General features: G+C 43.7%; 1 protein-coding gene across 4 annotated transcripts in view; it reads right to left on the bottom strand.

Annotated features, from left to right (window-relative positions):
* Positions 1–16038: 16038 nt before the first annotated feature.
* Positions 16039–19622, bottom strand: part of plppr2a (phospholipid phosphatase related 2a) — a 146955-nt gene continuing 143371 nt past the window's right edge. For all 4 annotated transcript variants that reach the window (XM_074696134.1, XM_074696133.1, XM_074696132.1 and 1 more), the window contains one exon: positions 16039–19622. In XM_074696134.1, coding sequence (XP_074552235.1) covers positions 19514–19622 — 109 coding nt within the window. In that variant the 3' untranslated portion in view covers positions 16039–19513.

Below are 19622 nucleotides of genomic sequence, written 5' to 3' on the forward strand. Positions count from 1 at the left end.
AAAAAAAACAGTCTTCCTCCTTGGTGCAGTGGTGCGGTGGAAAAGACCTTCATACTGTAACAATACAAGTCTCAACTGACTGATGCCCTTCCTCCCAATTTACAGTTATGACTGTGATAAATTCCTCTATTAAAACTCTTTGTGTATTAAAAACAAATGATTGATGACTATAAACAAACGCACGAATAAAAGCAGTTTGTGTTTGGTAAATTACTGTTTTGTTCTTGCTTCATGGTAATAAACCATATTGTGTCATAAAGCTTGTTTATTTCACTTTTAAATGGCGCCACATTTGCCAAATTGTTTCTGCCAATGCCAAACAGCTTTATCCTGCTGTAGCTATTGACTTTTTGTTTTTGAGCTTCTGCCAGTCAAGCAAAATTTGGCGATGACAAAAGGAATAATCACTACAGCAGAGTTCTGGTGCTATAATATTCAGGTAAATTGCTAGGCGCCGCCTTGTTGGCTATGGCTGCCTTTTGCAGCAGCTCTCTCTTCTTTGTCCGTTTCTTGTAATTTTCTTCATCTCTTTATCGTAATCTTTGTATTTGGAGTGGATCATTACTTTGTATGGCTCATTTGTTGGTCATGGACACCAAACTTTTTGTGGCTTCAGTGATATTTTTACTACTTTTTCTCCTGTGTTTGTCTGGAGATCCTACATGTAACCATGGATGCATTGTTTACATGTGAACTCAGCTGTTAGCAGCCTGTAGCATGTCAATGCTAACTGGTGTAAGGCCTGATGTCTTCCCACAAGGTGAGGAGAAGGAGGTGAGGTCGACGTGCTGGTTCTCAGGGGTGAGCTAAGAAGTGACGACATCGACCTGTCCTTCCATCCATCATTATTGGGAATGTAAGATTTATCTCCAATAGGATGGATGAGCTAGCTGTGCTAACCCAGCAACAGAGGGAATACCAGAGAGCAGAGTAGCATCATGCTGTTCACAGACATGGCTAACGGAGCTAACATCAGACACCAACGCCATGATGGAAGAGCTTCACCTGCTGTGAGCAGACAGGATCCAGGAGACAGAGATGGAGCATGACTGAAGAAGGTCAGTCCTGGACCCTGTGGAGGTGGAGGCTGGTTGAACTGGAGAATGACGGACAAGCTATCATCACCGATTTTCTTATGGAGCTTTTTGCACTTTCTATACACTTTCTTACTATTTTTTTCTTGATTGCTTCTGTGACTTCAATTTCTTTGTACTTGTTACAATGAAAATAAAGTTCTATTCCAAGATGTGGTCGGCTGGTGTAACAGATAAATGTCAATGGTTTAACCAATGTGTCTCTTAAAAATCTGTATTTCACAAAAAAGTTACTATGAAATAAGCAAAACTGATGTCTGTGGTGTACTGACTTACGACAAAACCCATGATCAAGTGGTTTATTGCACATCTTTGCAATTTATTTACTTATTTACTCAATACACTTGCTTAAAGTTTGGGACATAAGGGTTGTTTGATCTATAGTTAGGGATGGGTATTGATACTCAGTTCCTGTTAAGAATCAATAAGAAATGGTTCAATTCATCAGCATCGCTAACCTTTATGCTGACCAGTTCCTTTGTCGATTCTTTACATTATGCCAGAGCAACCAGTCCTTCAGGCGACATCGAGTAACGTACCACAGGTCAATCACATTCTTCACTCAGCAGAAGAATTTCTGAGACATTGGTGGAAAGATCAAAGCAATCGAAAGCTTGGTTTCACTTCACCAAAATGGACGCTAACAACACAAAGTTCGATTTGTGCAATGCTGGGATATCACGCAAGAGTGGCAACATCACCAACGTGTTAAAACATTTGTCAACGCACGGCGTGAAATACCAATACCAAGAGTGTCATGTCATATTTATTTACTCACAAAGTCAATAAAATGTTGTTGACATAGAAAACCGTAATGGCAGCTTTTTGTACACAGAAAATTCTGAGGACGAATTGATGAAGAATCAAACTGGTAAGAGGAATCAATAACTGCATTGCTACCACTACAACCTTATCAATACCCATACCTGTCTAAAGCAAGTTTTATGCAAAAAGTGACACTACAGCATGTAAAGCACATAAGCTCAAGTGGTAAACAAAAACAAATAGAAACTTTTCAGTATGCAATCTGCCCCTCACCCCCCACCCTTGAGGACTTGTAATGAAATTAATTCGAGTTTCAGTTTTTCATAACTGCATTATGATCTGGGTCTGGGTTTCATGGCCATGTGGTTTGTAAATATTTTGAATGCAAACAGTGACAGTTGGTGTCCAGTCTGGTCAGTCTGCTACCAATCAAGCCAAACACTGTCGGCAAACATGACCACTGATTGCATGATTCAAAATTTATCACAAGAAGAAGAAGAAGAAGAAGAAGAAGAGGAGGAAGAAGAGTTTAACGTACTTTTAATTGTCTACTACATCCAGGTTACAAATTAACCTCTGAATGGTCAAATGAACTGCTCAATTGCAGCTCCTTTTGTGGCGGTGTCAAATCTCTACACCCAGAACAAACTTCATTGCTGCGTTCTTCCTTCTCCTCCCCATGGGTTGGCATCCTAAAACTATGCCATTGATACTTTTAACTTCACGTCATAACCCTGCAATTTGCAAGCTGTCATTTAAAATGTTACTTTTTTTCCCTCCCGGATGTCAGACTTCATCATTGTTAGTTTTGAGCTCTCGCCCTTCAAACACATGACAGGCGTAGCTTAAAGAAAATTGCAACAACAAGGGTAACTTCAAGTGACAGCCAAATGTATCAATGTTTACATCATTTGATGTTTCACTTTCATAAAAGAAACTGCAGCTCGTCTCCTCTCTGCCCTCCTTCCCTCCGTGTCGTTTTGTCAGTCTGTCTATTTGTCTTCAGACTGAAATACACAGCTGAGCCCACAACTATAAACATCGAGCGACTTCCCCATTTGCAGCTGTCTTTTGGCAGACTAGGAGGTGTTTCCAGCTTTGAGGATATTGACTCCTCTGCTTTTGGATCCTGGCTGTCCAGTTTTTGACTGGAGGCTCCGAGCTGCCTGTAAAGCAGGTGACAGCCTCAGACAAGTCGCCTGGACATAAAACTGCAGGTACACGTTCAGGCCTGGTTAGACAATAAGAGTGTCCGTCCATCACTCAGTCAAAGAAATGAAAACTTGCTGGTCTTTTTTTTATCAGTAAGAGAGTTTTATAGGCAATGACAATATATTTGCAGCATTTTTTTTATGATTAAGAGGGTGAAAAAATACTAACATGACAGCTGCAGTGCAGTCCCCGAGTGAAGCTCTTTGTCTTGACCATATTTACACCCAGCAGCCTGGCCTCCTCTCAACAGCTCACTCAGGGGAAATGTCCTTATTGTCTTTCAGCTTGCCGTGTGTCCCTGTGTTTATATGTGTGTGTGCTTGTGTGTGAATGTGTGTGAAAGAGGTCTAAGGTCTGTCATCAGTAAGATTTACTGCAGCAGCATCACTGATGGCAGGCAGGCAGGGGTTACAGGGGATAGGATGTGTTAACGCTCATCTTGGCTCAGTCCCTCAGGTCCTAGTGTGTGTGTGTGTGTGTGTGTGTGTGTGTGTGTGTGTGTGTGTGTGTGTGTGTGTGTGTGTGTGTGTGTGTTTTCAGGTCAGCACCTCGCCCACAGCTCTCTGATGATGTTCACGTCTGATGATGTCATGGTATCGATCAGCAGGGAGACTGTTGTGGGATTTGGTGTCAGTGTCTGGAGAGAGACAGAAGAGAGGAGAAGAGGATGGGGTTGATGGGGTTAGGTAGGGAGAGCACAGGAGGATAGGAGGATAGGAGGATAGATGGATAGATGGATAGACAGATGGATAGATTTCATCTCAGCCTGCTCCAGCAACTTAACCGTGTCTAAATTATAGTGCTCAAGCAAAAAGCAAATGTTGGCAAACACATTTATTTCCCTTTCTTGCCTAAAGTTAAATGAGAAGATTGATACCACTCTAATGTTTACATTAAATATGCAGAAACAGCCAGAAGCCCCTCACCTTACAGTCATCAACAGGGGGGAAGCTTTGCCTGGCTCTGCCTGAAGATAAAAATCGTCCTCCTTCCAGCAAATAACCCCCCGTGACACCAGCATTTTACATTATTTATGCACCTTTTAAGTTGGACTGAACTAACAGGATTCATTAGTAGTTTTTCTAATCCTGTTTTTTGGTCTTTATGTGAAGTTTGGCAGACCAAATTCTGTCTTTAGAGTAAATGTTACGGCACTAGGATCAATCTTCTAAGCTGTAATTCTTAGGAGGGGTTTGAAGAAACAATATTGGATACCCGTAATAAACATGTGCAAGTTTTTAATCCCCTATGTATTCATATGTTGTAGAAATCCCAGAATCTGCATAAAACAGCTGTTCTAATAATGCCACAAGCTCTCTGTGAAATCTTCACAAGACTTTCTCTAACAATAAAGTCAATAACAATAAAGATGCCATAATTGGTTCATGACATGTTGGAAGAGCTGGAACTTAAAGCACACATACCTCCAGCTAGCTGGCCAATCAGAGGGAAGGGGGTTCTAAAGCAAGGAGCCTTAAAGAGACAGCAGCCAAAAAGATGTATTCCAGACAAAAGCTGAAATAAGGGATTTCTTAGGATTTATTTATTTAGCTGAAAATCATGTAACCCAACTATGGGTGTTGTTGGAGCTGCATTTAAGTTCAATACATTTGCATTTAAATTTTGATTATTTTTTTGTGAGCACCCTCCTTAGGCGCATCTATAAGGGGCTATTTATATGACAACAGTTTTGGGGTGAAACGCAAAAGTTTTGTCTCGTTACGGCCTCACGTTTACATGGAAACATCGTTCAGCCAACCTAAAATGCAAACTTTCAAAAACGGCCTCCAGAGTGAGAATTTTTCTGAAACGCTGCTGACAATTGCGGTGTAAATAGTAAGCCGTTTTTTTCAGTGGAAACGCTGATGCCACGCTCTGCTTCCATGAGCGCATACAACAGGACAACAGTGTTACAATCGTTGCAGACTACCATGTCGTTCTTGTGTTGCTCACTCTGCTGAATCTGTTGACCGTCTTTCAACAAACTGTGCATCTGTTGCTCCACTTCTGCACTTAGTATTCACCAATACACCAGATGATCGGCTCAACCCTTCTTCAATGGAGTCTCCTAAAAGCTGCTCCTGGACAAGACAGTTATACCACCAACTACAGGCCTGGCATGCTTACTGCAGCGTTTTCAGTCTCTCTGCATTTCCGTCTTAACGCAGATTTTTTTACACTATGTTTTCACTGCGTTTTAGCATTTCCAGATGAAACTTTGTCATGTAAACAGGGCCTAAGCAAGAGTATAGTGTGGCAGGTCACAGCACATGTCATCATTGAATGCAGGCTTTGCAGTCGTGTTTTAATTTTAGGAATTACATGTTTTAGGTCACTGTAGACACTTTGATTTGTTTGCTTTGATTTGCAATGAAAATAAGGTTTGCTGTAATTTTAGGAAACAACTCTCTCTGTATTAATTTTAGATCAAATCTGTGCGTTTGATAAAATCTACAAACCAAAGTGGTAGAAACAAGAAGCTATTGAGGAGGTTACAGGCAAAACTTGAATTTTGAGTTTTTACATATTACACGCATGCCAGGGGGGACAGTGTAGAGCTCCCAAACCCCATTACCAAAAAATATGTACTTTTTATATGTAGTTTTGTAATAGTGTAACATTATCACATTAATGCAAAAAAGAAAAGAAAAGAAACAACATTTAGTTTAACCCTAATGTATTATAGTGAATGATTGTGACTGTGATGTAATGTAAAGCTGTGTAACTATATTTTGTTGGACTTTGAATTTATTTTATATTTATTTTGTTTTATTGTTGTATTTCATCTGTGTGGATCCTTTAAGTAGGTGCTTAATTCGTGGCAGCTAATATGGATCTAACTGAAAGCATAAAGAAATAAAGTCATTAAGCAAACGCTCATGGTGAACTTGTATCCGGGAAAAGCTCCGTCATTTACTTAAAATCTCACGCAGTTGTGATCGTTGTGTTGCTTAGCATTAGAATCACATTAACAGTGTGATCATGTCGAATATGGGATACTCTTATAAACATTCACCGCAGTCGCCTCTCAGAACAGCCTGTGTAGCGCCATCATCCTGCCAATAATTACTTTAATGAACACCCTCCTGTGTGATGGTGGGATTTTATGAAGTGGGCAGAATCATAAAATATACAGTGGGTTGTTTTTATGGATTTGTGTCCTCTGGGTTTCCCTCCGATGCCTCGGCATAGTGCAGCACCTCCATCACATTGACAGTCAGTCAGTGGGCTGAGCCATGCCAACGCTATTGTGTAGGCTTCCACAGTACAGTAAAGCTACACTTGCTGCATTAGGGCTTGCATGCTCTGCTGTGTACTCTACAAAGAAGATGTGGGGGGAAAAAAAGACTTTTTCCTTCAGCTCCTCCACCTCCTCCTGCACAATCTCTCACTATTTGCTTCCTGGAACCTGCCCATGCAATTGGATTTAGAGTCTGTCTGTGTGCCTGGGTTGTCTCAAACCCTCTCTGCCTGTCTCTCCTCTGCTCCATGGCACTCCACTTCCCTCTTTACTGCCCTCCGTGGCTTGTCTCTGCATTCTAATTGGGCGATAATGCAGCCAGTGTGGTCTACAACTACAACACTACATGACAGTGCAACAACAATCGTGCTCCTCTGACAGGATTGCGACTGACTGTGAATTGAGCTGGTACTGCTGTGTGTGTGTGTGTATGCCTGTTTACATATTGGTGCAAGCAAGTGTGATACCAATGCCTGGCGTTACAGTTGCTGTTTGTATTTAGATAACAGGGCCGAAAGAGGGAGCAGGGCTGGGGGATGGAGAGATAGACAGTTCATTGTTTACCTTTATCGATTGCACTCCCTATTCCTCTCCCACTCTCATCTTTTCTACTGCATGCGTTCAGTTTTATCCCTCTATCCATGCATCCATCCATCCCTGCACCACAAATCCTCCTTTACATCTGACCCTCTGCGTATTATCACTGCACCTAGTGCCCTATGCTGCTCCCACTGCATCTGCTCCACGTTCAGCCGGGGGAGAGGGGAGCTGGCCGAGTAATGGCTGTAGAAATGGCCTAATAACATTACAGCTGCAGTTGCTGGTGGGGAGGGGTCAGGGAGGGTGAAAGAAGAGAGAACAAGGGGTGAGGGGGGATATGTATGAAGGGTGAGGGTTGGAGGGGTCTAAGGGGTAGGTAGGTGCTGTGAGGGAGAGGGAGGGGGAGGGAGGGAAAGGGGGAGGGGCAGGTGCATCACTAATGGCTTTTTAAAAAGGTTACAGCATGTCGCTCCCTCTTCATAATGGGGCCCTGGCTGTGCTGGAAATGCAATTTCCGGGAAAGATAATGCAAGTAGTGAAGGGCTGTGTCGAGGAGGGAGGGGGGGCTGAAGTTGGGGGGATGGACAGGCAGCGTGTACCTTTCCTTATGTTCAAGTAAAGAGAGACAGGACAAAAAAGAAAGAGGAAAAGGTGTGAAAAAACCATGACGGGTGGAGAGTGTGTGTGTAGAGAGTGTGTGTATGTTTTGTGGGGGATTACGCGATTTCCTCGGATGCTCAGATAACACAGAAGGTGTATAGGTGGAGGAGGTGCAGCATGCAGTTAGAGGAGATTTAAAGGCTATCTGCCTGCACGTGTAAGCGCATCAATAGTTAATGAAGACATAATCTGTGGACACTGCACTCGTGTATCTAAACAAACGTTATCCTTCAACCCTTCAACATCCTGCATGGTTGGTTAGAACTAAGAACACTAATTAACCCTGCACCACCGCTGGATATAAGGCTCGACTTTGCCTGATTGAATATCACTGCTTTTTCAATGGGTATCTGTAATTGCTCGTCATGTTAGAGGGACGACTTAAGTGTATACATTATGTTCCTGTCTGCACTGCACACTTTGAAGCTGTGGTAATACTTTCAATTTATTTCACACCCTCTGCACATAACACAAAATCAATAACTCACGGTTATGTGTAATTTCATCGAGTCAGCCTGAAGTTCTGCCTGAACAATTATAATTTAACTAAATTAATATTGAGCTGACATCTGGTATCCTAGTGCACGACTGTTGAGACGTGAGGGGGGGCTTTTTTTAATCCAAGGAGAGTAGAACAAGAGGTAAAAAGGTAAAGAGAAGAAACATAAAAAGCTGCTCTGCTTTGTGCAAAGTCAATACCAGAAACACACACGCATACACACAATCACGCAAAAGGTCTCCTGCCTCCCCTCAGCCTCTTTCTATCCAATCATGACTCATCCTGCTTGTCTCTCCTCCACTTAACCACAATGATGACATGTGCAGCTTCCTCAATGGAGCACCTCAGCTGACTGTGCCTCACCCCGAGCCTGTCAGGGGGAAACTGATGCCCCCGAGCACACGGCTCTTGCTTTCAGAAACGCATCCTGTATCCCAACAGAGAGAAAGAAACATAAAAAGAGAGTGGGATGGAATTTGAAATTTGAGAGGGAATGCCCTCTTGTCTGGTTGTTAAAGATTTTCTGTTGCCTCTTCACCTGCCACCTGTCTGCCTGCATGGTTGTAAAAAAGTTTTGTGCCTTTATTTTCTACTTAAGAAGACTGATCATCACTGCGATAATTCACCAAATCTTATGATCTTATTGTGGTAGATCAGCTGTTTTTCTGATTTTTACTGCATGCAGAAGAAGATCTTTCACCAAATTCATCCATCAACCATTTCCCTGTGTTATTATTAAAAGCATTAGTCCAAACAGGTCACATTTTCTCTTAAATTAGATACTTACTGATTGAAATAGAAAAAAAAATAACGCCCTGTGGAGGTCGATAACAAAAGAGACGAGCAGACTCGAGTATGGAGGCTCTGAAGTTTACTGTGCGACTTCCAACCAACAAAACTCAACAGCACACTGATCTATATCCAGCCCTGGTCTCACGTCATCACTTAACTCACTTCCTCCTGTCTATTTTAGTGTGAGATCTCCCTCTAGTGTCCACTACACAGGCCCCCCCCGAACACCAAAAATAGACACACAACCTATGAATCAAACCAAATGTCCCCAAACTGTGCCAGGAAAATAAACCAGAGAACAACAACAACAAAAAAAACAAAAAAAAAAAACAGTCCTCCATCCCATACAGGCACAGTCTCAATCCTTCAAAGGGGGCTTGATCAGCCGACCATAACGACTGTGCTTCACAGTGACCGGGGAAGGGAAAAAAGTAGGAACAGGGGCTGGGGGACGCCCCTGCCATCGACGAGACCGGACCACACGGACAGATGGGGCAGGAGCAGCCACTGGGGGGTTGTTGGGACTGGAAACGGGTCCTGGGAGAGGAACAGACTTGGGAGGTCGTCCACGGCGGGGAGGCAGAGCCAGCTCAACTGGCTCTTCCTTCAGTACATGAGCAGGCTTAAGACGATCCACTGAGACCCGCTCTGGATGCCCTCCCATGTCCACAACAAAGTTCTTTGACCCCACTTCCAGAACCTGGAAGGGTCCGTCATAAGGGGCCTGCAGGGGGGAACGATGGGCATCATGCCGGACAAAAACATAGTCAGCAGACATTAGATCCTTCGGTATATAGGTCTGGGGTAGACAGTGATGAACAGGCAAAGGGGAAAAGGCAGTGGTGGCATCTCTGAAAGCCAAGCGCTGAGCAGACACAGACCAGGGTGATGAAGCTTTTGGTAGAAACTCCCCAGGAAGCCTCAATGGCTGCCCAAAAACAAGCTCTGCAGAGGAGGATTTAAGGTCCTCTTTCGGGGCTGAACGCAAGCCTAACATAACCCAGGGAAGGCGGTCCATCCAGTTACTGTCCTTAAGGGCTGCACGAAGGGCAGCTTTCATGGAACGATGAAACCGTTCACACAACCCGTTGGCCTGTGGGTTATATGCAGTGGTGCAATGGAGCTTCACCCCTAAGTTCTGAGCCACAGCATTCCACAGCTCAGAGGTGAACTGGGCACCCCTGTCCGAGGTGAGGTCAGATGGTGTCCCGAAACGTGCCACCCATGCAGATATGAATGCCCGGGCTACTTCTGCAGATGTAGTTGATGACAAGGGAACAACCTCTGGCCACCTAGTGGTCCTGTCCACCATAGTGAGAAGGTGAGTAAACCCCCGGGATTGGGGCAGTGGACCAACCAGGTCCACGTTGACATGCTCGAACCGCCTCTCTGGAATATGAAATGGCTCTAGAGGGGCCCTGATGTGACGGTGCACCTTAGAGCGTTGACAGGCCATACAGGAAGCAGCCCATTGCTTCACATCCTTCCTGAGGCCCGGCCAGACAAACTTGGAGCTCACCAGCTTAACAGAGGCTTTAACCCCCGGATGTGACAGGACATGCATGGCCTCAAAAACTCTGCGTCGCCAGTCCATCGGAACCATCGGCCGAGGCTGCCCTGTGGAGATATCACAAAGAAGCGTGGTGCCGCAGTCGTGAAACTCCACATCCTTCAACCTTAGGCCTGTCTCCTCCTTCTTAAACGCCTGAATATCCACATCCACCAGCTGGTCCGCGGCCATGGCAACATAATCGATCCCAAGGTGCACTGAACTAACATGTACCCGGGAGAGGCAATCCGCCACCCGATTGTCCTTTCCAGCCACATGTTGAATGTCTGTGGTGAACTCAGAAATAGCAGAGAGTTGACGCTGCTGCCGTGCCGACCAGGGTTCGGCAGTCTTGGACATAGCAAAAGTAAGGGGCTTGTGATCCACGAATGCGGTGAACTGGCGACCCTCCAGCATGAACCTAAAGTGTCGTGTAGCCAGGAAAAGGGCCAGGAGCTCTCTATCAAACGTGCTGTACTTCCTCTCACTGTCACGCAGTTTTCTGCTGAAAAAGGCAAGAGGCCGCCAGGATCCTAACACCCACTGCTCACATACTGCACCCACTGCATAGTCAGAGGAGTCAGTAGTAAGAGCTATAGGTGCAGTAGGGGAGGGGTGTGAGAGCATGGCGGCGTTGGCCAAAGCTGCTTTGGCACCCTCAAACGCCTGGACCCTCTCTGAAGACCAGTCCACCTCCTGGCTATCCTTCTTCCCCCTCAGCGCTTCATACAGAGGGCGCATCAGTTGAGCCGCTCTCTCTATGAACCTGTTGTAGAAGTTCACCATACCCAGAAACTCCTGCAGGGACCTGATTGTGCGGGGTCGTGGAAAAGCAGCTATCGCCTCAACCTTAGCCGGCAGAGGGACAGCTCCTTCAGGCGAGACACGGTGGCCGAGGAAATCGATCGCTGGCAGTCCAAACTGACACTTGGCTGGGTTCACAATCAGTCCATGCTCACTCAGTCTCTCAAAGAGTTGGTTAAGGTGTGTCAGATGCTGCTCAGCAGAAGCACTAGCCACCAGAATGTCATCCAAATAGACAAACAGGAAAGGCAGATCCCGCAAAACAGAGTCCATTAGCCGCTGAAAAGTTTGTGCTGCCCCCTTGAGGCCGAAAGGCATACGCAGGAACTCAAACAGTCCAAAGGGGGTGATTACAGCAGTCTTAGGCACATCCTGCTGAGCGACTGGCACCTGATGATAACCCCGCACCAAATCCACTTTGGAAAAAATGCAGGCCTCAGACAGATGTACAGAAAAGTCCTGAATGTGTGGAACTGGGTACCTGTCCGGAGTAGTAATGTTGTTAAGGCGACGGAAATCCCCACAGGGACGCCACCTGCCGTCAGCCTTGGGCACCATATGCAGTGGGGAGGCCCAGGGGCTGTTTGAGCGGCGCACAATGCCCAGCCGTTCCATTGCAGAAAACTCCTCCCTTGCTATAGCCAGTTTAGCAGCATCCAGACGGCGTGCTCTTGCATACACAGGCGAACCAACAGTGGTGATATAATGTTCAACTCCATGCTTGGCCACTTTAGCAGAGAAAGTGGGGGTAGTCAGAGCTGGGAATTTGGCCAGGAGACGCTGATAAACGTCCCCTGTGGCAAGCATGTTAGCAAGGGGGAGGGGTCCCGGCCCCCCCAGTGTACAGGGATACGTAGCAAAGGACACCGCATCAATAAGGCGGCGGTTTGAAACATCCACCAGCAGCCTGTGAGCGCATAAAAAATCCGCGCCCAGTATAGGTACGGACACAGAAGCAAACACAAAGTCCCATCCAAACTGGCGCCCATTAAAACACACAGTCACAAACCTGGTGCCGAATGTACGAATGGGGGTGCCGTTGGCCGCGTCCAGCGGGGGTCCGTGTCCATTCCCCAGGGCCTCCGCGGCCGAGGCAGGTAGGATACTCCGCTGTGCTCCTGAGTCCACCAGCAGACGCCGACCGGACAACGAATCCTCAATAAACAGCAGCTTATCAGCGTTGCCAGCACTCACAGCCGCTAACGAGCGCCGGCCCTCCCGTTTCCCTGGACAGCAAAAGAGCAGGGCGGGATACACCGCTTAGCTTTCGAGCCAAAACGGCGATGATAGAAGCATAACACGCCGTCCTCTCTCCGCCGATCCGACACGGCAGCCACAGGAGTCGTCAGCTCCTCCGCTCTCAGGAGAGGGGGTTGGGGTGATGATACAGCCTGTATACTATACTGGCGGGATGCTAGTAGGATCCGGTCTGCTTCCTCTGCTAATCCGCGGTAATCTTTGGTGCGCACAAGCGGTGAGTTTGCCAGAGCTGTTCGTACCTGAGGCGGGAGCTGCCGTAGGAAGAGGTGCACAAACAGGAACGAGACGTCACCTGCGCCAAGTAGCGCTAGCATATTCTCCATTAACTCCGTGGGCTTGCTGTCTCCTAATCCGTTAAGGGACAACAGGCGATCTGCTCGTTCTGTGTCTGAAAGCCGGAACAACCGCAGGAGCTGTGCCTTGAGAGCCTCGTACTTCCCAGCGGCCGGTGGCTCCCTCAGGAAACCCATGACTCTACGGGCAGTTGACGAGTCCAAGGCTGCCACCACGTGGTAATACTTTGTTTCATCCACCGAGATCCCCCGGAGGTGAAACTGTGCCTCGATATGCTGGAACCACGGCTCCGGGTCGTGCTGCCAAAATTCCGGCAGCTTCATTGTAGCAGCAAAAACCGCCGGAGAACCAGCAGAAGCTACTGCTGAGGCTCCAAGCCCTCCGTCGCCACCGGCTTCAACCGACATAATCACGTCGGGGTCACCAATGTGGAGGTCGATAACAAAAGAGACGAGCAGACTCGAGTATGGAGGCTCTGAAGTTTACTGTGCGACTTCCAACCAACAAAACTCAACAGCACACTGATCTATATCCAGCCCTGGTCTCACGTCATCACTTAACTCACTTCCTCCTGTCTATTTTAGTGTGAGATCTCCCTCTAGTGTCCACTACACCCTTAAATTAAAAAATGATGCAGCGGACTAGAAGAGCCAACACAGGGAGTTGTGCTGTTCACACTAATGAGGCCTGTATGGGCATGGGGAAAAAAGGAGGGAGTCAGAAAGATGCTGCAGGTGGGATTTGAGCAAGGAAACAGCGTCATCCTTTGAACCCCTCTGACTTGGATTTTTGGTGGTCGTTTAAATTCAGTCAAGCAGAGATTTTATAGGAATCGCAGGTGCATCTCTCTAAGAGTCTTAAGAATTGTGCTTGCTGCAATTAGTGTCAGCTGCACTGTAAGGTTTCTTTGATCAGCTTTTCGGTGTGATTCATGGACAGTGTTCTCTCTGTTTAAGGAGAATGTAGCTCTTAAATTGAGACCATAAGCTGCTCACTCTTAAAATAAGATGGCACAAACACACTAATGTATACCTACTTCTTTCAGTCTTTTGTGACATTAAAAAATGGACCTCATTATGTCTCATGAGCTACTGGGATTGCCCGTTTAATTTAACACAGCATGGGAATTTTAAAGATGTCTGAAAAGATGACTGCTGACTGGAGTTGTCTTCCTTTAGTCTGCTAAAAGCATATAGACGTACATGTCTATGATGTATAATGCCATCTTGTGGATTTCACATGCAAATGCATAGTCTCTAAAGCGGGTCTTCAGCCTTTACTGCTTTCTGACAGTAAAATAAGTTGTGGGCTACTTCTAGTCCCCTTATTTAATTTTTTTTTCTTTTTTGCACATTTATAAATGCGTTAAAGCACCTTATCATGGGCTTACCTGGAATATGATGTTCGACACAACATGCTGTCGACCTGGGCCTTGCAATTTGTCTGTTAAGTTCAGTTATTGTATGCTAGCTTTTTATAAAAATGATATAAAATTCAAAATTGTAACAGTGATTCCGTTCACATATCACACGGTTAAAAAAACAATAGTCACCGGCTACTAAGTCCACACACTAGCTTGTAGGCTGCTGCTCGGACCGTTGATGAAGTCATAAATACCAACGTGATTGGCTGATATTCTTTGTGGGGTTAGGGAGGAGACGTTGGATAGAGTTGTGGTACATAGATATGCGTCGAAACTTTGTATTTTCTTCCTTCAAAAAGGAAAAAAAAAATAAATTAAAATTTATTTTCTTCATTTTCCATTTGCTTGGCAAGCTGTTTATTGAGGACCTGCGAGCTACTCACGAGCTGTTAGCTAAAAGCTATTAGCTGTTAGCTACCGGTTGGAGGCTCCTGCTCTTTAGAGTTAGGGGTGAAAGACGTGGTCAAATAAGGTATCAACATGTAAATGTTAAATATGTGTAAGCAATATTTTTCATAACAATCTTACATTATGCAAAAAAGCAACTATGAATATGTTACGCTGTAAAAATGAAAAGTGAAATGATTATGAACCGACTAACCAAACAATAGAGAAATCAAAGATGTCTAAAGCATACTGACTTGCGCAGAACAAAAACCATGATCAAGATTAGAAATCAAATACTTTAAATAAACTTTGAGATGATATTCCATAAATAACTTATTCCATACACTTCCAAAACTTCTAGGAGTGTAAGTTATTTAATGTTTGTTATCTAATGGGTCTACAATTGATTAAAATGGTAGAAATGTTATAATAAATAAAACGATATGTAAAACGAAATGACACCAACAGGAATGCAAACTACACATATAAACAAACATGTTGTTTTAACAAGTTTAAAGCAAATCATACCAACCCTTCTCACTGTCACTCAGATACTCTTATGGATACAGTTTTGCATGATGGCAACAAGGTGAAGAGTAATTTTTTTTTTTCTTAAATGCGATCATCTTATCCTTTTAATCCTATTTTATTAGAGGCTCAAAGATAATCTATTTATTTACAAGATCTCAAATTAAAGCGAGGTATTTCATTTGTTCATAAGTATCTCTAAAAGTAGTATGGGAGATTGAGCTGAGGCACACACCCTATGTACTTTTAAACTAGGCTCAAAACTTTTATCAATTCTCCCTTCAGGTCTGCACCTGCTCATAATGTGGAAAGTGTCTTGAGATAAAATCTGAACTAGATAAAGATAAACTGATCAATAGATTGACCCAGATTTGTATGAACAGCTGGTAGAACATGATGAACATGAACAGAGAAGACGACAGTTGTGCTGGGTACGCACTGTGAGCATTTGAGTTCATGTCATCATTTTAAGGGTCAAATTGATGGATTGTTGCAGACAGCACGATTAAATAATGAGAACAAATGAAGGACATGTCTGAAAAACAGTCTCAATGATGTCATTTATGTAAAGTATGGACTTGTTTTTAGACTTTGTCCCATTCAAGGTAAAAAGCAAGGGCATCTTGACCTCTGCAAGGAGTTAAGTCCTGCATCCTTTTCATGATGAGTCTGTCCTTCATCTTCTGACACTCAAAAAGTCTCTGAACACCTACCAGGCTGCACTGTTCTTCTGAAGTCACTGTACAGCTGATGTGTGTTAAAGTGAAAACCTGTCAGATGGGGTTTTAGGGAGAGTATGTATTCTTTTTCTTTTTTTGAAAGTACAATAATTCTTAAATTTAAGTTGTTTTGGCAAAAAAAAATGTCCTGCCTACAAAAAACCTTTAGTACAGAAAACAAAGCAGCTTTTTTTGATACACGTTTTAAGAATCATTGAAGAATCATTTTGCGAATATTGCAACAAAACAAGCAGTACACACTGACAGGAACTCTTATTGCAATATCTTTTTAATGCTCTCATGTCACAAGTTATTACAAAACAGGGTCTGTTCCAACAAGATCAAAGGAAACGTGTCTCTCCCCTGGAGTTTCAGATCTGAAAGAGATAGGTGCTTTGTATTCACGACAGTCGACTGTGGCAAGATCATTTTTTGATGACGTAACTTCAGACTTTACAATGAGAGTAAAGCTGTTTGGTTGAAAGTAGCATTTTGTGATCCTAAAGAGAGCTCAAGGGTGAATTAATTTTGTTGCTCTAGTTCATGTGTCCTGTACAGACACAGACACAGATTGGATTCTCAGGTAAGATTTTGCACAATGGAAATCTAGCATTGTGATCTTAAATTTTAGGTTTTACTAGTTTAACAGCACCTAATGATTTAAAAGAAATAATGACTGAAACCTGTTAAATATTTTGGTATTACTGCCTAATGAGAACACCAATGACTCAGAAGTTTGTGATTTATGTTCCCAGGCCCTCTGCACAAGCGGGTTGTCACTGTTTTTAGATTTGATGTACAAGATGCTTGATAAATCACGACTTTATCATCCTGACAAGAAATAACAGAGCTCAAGGGGTTGTTCAGTTTCTGTGGAGTGGGGTTATATGAGGTTCTTGTCAATATTAGGTGAATCAGCCACAAGGGATCATTGTGAGCTCAGCCCCTCTGCTGAGAAACCGTCTAGAGAACTGAGGTCTGAAAATAGCTCCAAATGCTGACATTTTTCTCACATGAATTATATATTTTTTGCTTCTATTATTACAACTTTATTGTTCTTTACTCAGTTTCTGGTATTTTTATTCCTAAATAACATGTTTTATCATTACAACTCTCTGACTGCAATAAGTGCTATGATTTAGCATTGTCTCAGGAGATTGTTGTTTTTTTTTACTTCCATGTTTGTTTCAGTTTTATCAGAAAACAGGATTCCAGCTGCAGATGATTGTGACAAACCCAGTCTTCAAAATTATAACCAAACAGAGCTCATTGTTGGTGGACAGTAACACATTTTGCACCTACATGAACACCATATAAAAAACAGTTTTCTAGGGACTGGAGAAAGCACAAGCAGGCCTAAAAAGGGAGGGGGCATTGGCGATCAGAAACACATCTTTCAAGTCCAACTGATACCTTGTACCAAGTGCAACTTCAGTGATTCAATCACAAAGTGGGATGTGTGACAAAAACTAAAGAAAGACATCGATCCTCCTTTTGTTTAGCAATTAGCCATCACATTTAATGTTTCTGCACATAAGGATCACTCCAAAGGACTGAAGGATGTCTTACTGTTTTTATTGGCAAAGGAAACTTACTGAGGTCACATTTGTTTGAATAGAGCGTCTGGAAGTGAGGAGTGGTCTCTTCAGACTCACATAGAAATGATTTTGATGGCAGGTATGAACAGCTGTGTTTTCCATTTGTGACTGGCTCACCCAGGAAAAATTCTAAACACCCCGTTTTTAACGCATATGCTGTCCTGCAACTTTCGAATGCGAAGCATAAATGAAAATACTTGATTTTACTGTTAGAGGTTGGATTTTAAGAGCTTACCTTAAGCCAGCATTGTCGACTCTGGAAGTTGTCTGTTTGAGCATGAATGTACCCAAAGATGTGACAAAACAGGAGGAGGATTTTTAGTTTATGATCACTGAATTTAGGTTGCATGATCAAAGAACACAGAGCATGACTGAAATCATGAGTAAACATTTTACTCATTTCATCCTTGGTTCATCAGATATGTGTTTGGACTCAGCCATATGAGTGCTCCTGCATACATCAGGTGTTTTCCAGGAGGGATTCAGCACCTTCGTAAACATTGTTCATGATAATAATAAACACAACATGTTTCCCAGTCTCCATTTAGTGATGATGCTTGTGTAAAAATTAAAGGTTATTACAAAAAAGTTATTTACAATACTATACAAACAAGTATCAGCAACCAGTCAGGGGATATACATGTGACGATGGTGTGTGTGTGCTTTCAAAATATGCATGTGCTCCTTCAAATCAATCTTTAATCTTGTGTGCATGTCTCTATGTGTGTGTGAGTTTGTATGTGTGTGTATGTGTGTGTGTTGTCCAGCAGAGGGAAACATTTCACAGCACAGTGATGGCATTACAGTCAAGAAACCCAACGCCACAGAGACAAGAGTGGAAAAAGAAGAAGAGGAAGAAGAAAGAGATTTGGGGGAAAAAAAAAGGTAGATTTCAGGGAGTGTGCAAATCAAAATTAGCAAAACTGTCACGCCTCTCTGAGCGCCCATGTCGATCACACTGAATGTAAATAACAATAAATAATCCATCAATAAAATTTAAAAAATAAATCACAATAATTACATGACTCTGGCAGTCGTTAGCAAATCCTCCGTAGAGATGTTGACGAAACAGAAAGAGTTTTGCATGACAGCTACTCATCTCACACCAATACAAAACACAAATATTGGTTCCTGAATGCGGTGCCTCTCAGTTTGGCTCACTGTTAAAGCCCACCTGCAGTTGGAAGCTTGGCTCTGTCTTCTCAAATGTGTTTGTATTTCAGTTCTTTTCTGGTGAAGCAGTGACAATCAGATAAAAACACAGCCAGGGAAGCCGAGGGACGATGTTGGTACTTTGATCCTCTTTGCTTTTGTCTTTTGCTTCTGCTGAGAGATCTGAGATAAATTCTTTGATCTGAGTAAAACTCATGCGGAGCTGACAAGGGAACTGCTACTCGAACTGCAGTGTGTGCTGTACTGAAGTCTTTAAGGTCGTGGGTGGGATGTGAATTACTTTCAGGGACAAAAAAACATGTGTTGGGAGTTCTAAGTGCAGTTGGGGACAAATAATCAGTCATCAAATCAGGAGTGAGATCGTTCACCAGAAGTAAGGAGAAGGAGAAGTTTCAGGATAGTAAATAAATGCAAGAGTTTTAAATATCCCAAAAGTGACTCCGGTGTGAGTGTGTCTGTGCATATGGCTTGCTCAAAGGAGGTTTTTACAGGTAAATCTCAGCAGCAGGGATCCTTCAGCAGGTTCTTTTGGTCCAACATGTCAAACTCTTGATATCAAATGTCCTATAAGTCAAAGTTCAACACCACTTTTTGTTTTCAGCACCTGTTCTCTTCAAAGGATGAACACTTAATTGCACTGTTGTCAAAAAAAAAGAAAAAAAGACAGACATTCCTCGTAGCTACAGTTCCCATGACTGAGTTCAGACTCAAAATAAAACAAGAAAAGTCTTTACTTGTAGTAAATGAACAAAAATCAAAGGATGTACCTGACTCAATGTTCAGCTCTTTACTGCTCCAGCAAAGAGAAAGTCTGAAAATGTGCCTATCGGTTCCCCGGGGGTTCAAATAGCAAAAGGTTAGGGTTTCTGGGTTTATTACAGGAGGTCTAGACCTGTGTGGAATAAGAGCGATGCAGCGTTGCGTACCGCCCACCTGGATGGGCAGCACACTGTGGCGAGTGCTGCTCAGGCTGGTCTAGACTTCGCTGGAAATGGAGCGAGACGGAATGATGACATCGGGGGTGGTGGGGAACCGATAGGGCTGATGGTCATGTGATCTCGGTGAACGGAGATCCCCGCGGAGT

The sequence above is a fragment of the Halichoeres trimaculatus genome, unplaced genomic scaffold (genome assembly GCF_033239565.1).
Source record: "Halichoeres trimaculatus isolate MK-OKI-2021-1 unplaced genomic scaffold, fHalTri1.1 fHalTri1_scaffold_20, whole genome shotgun sequence".
In the NCBI taxonomy this organism is placed as follows: domain Eukaryota; kingdom Metazoa; phylum Chordata; class Actinopteri; order Labriformes; family Labridae; genus Halichoeres; species Halichoeres trimaculatus.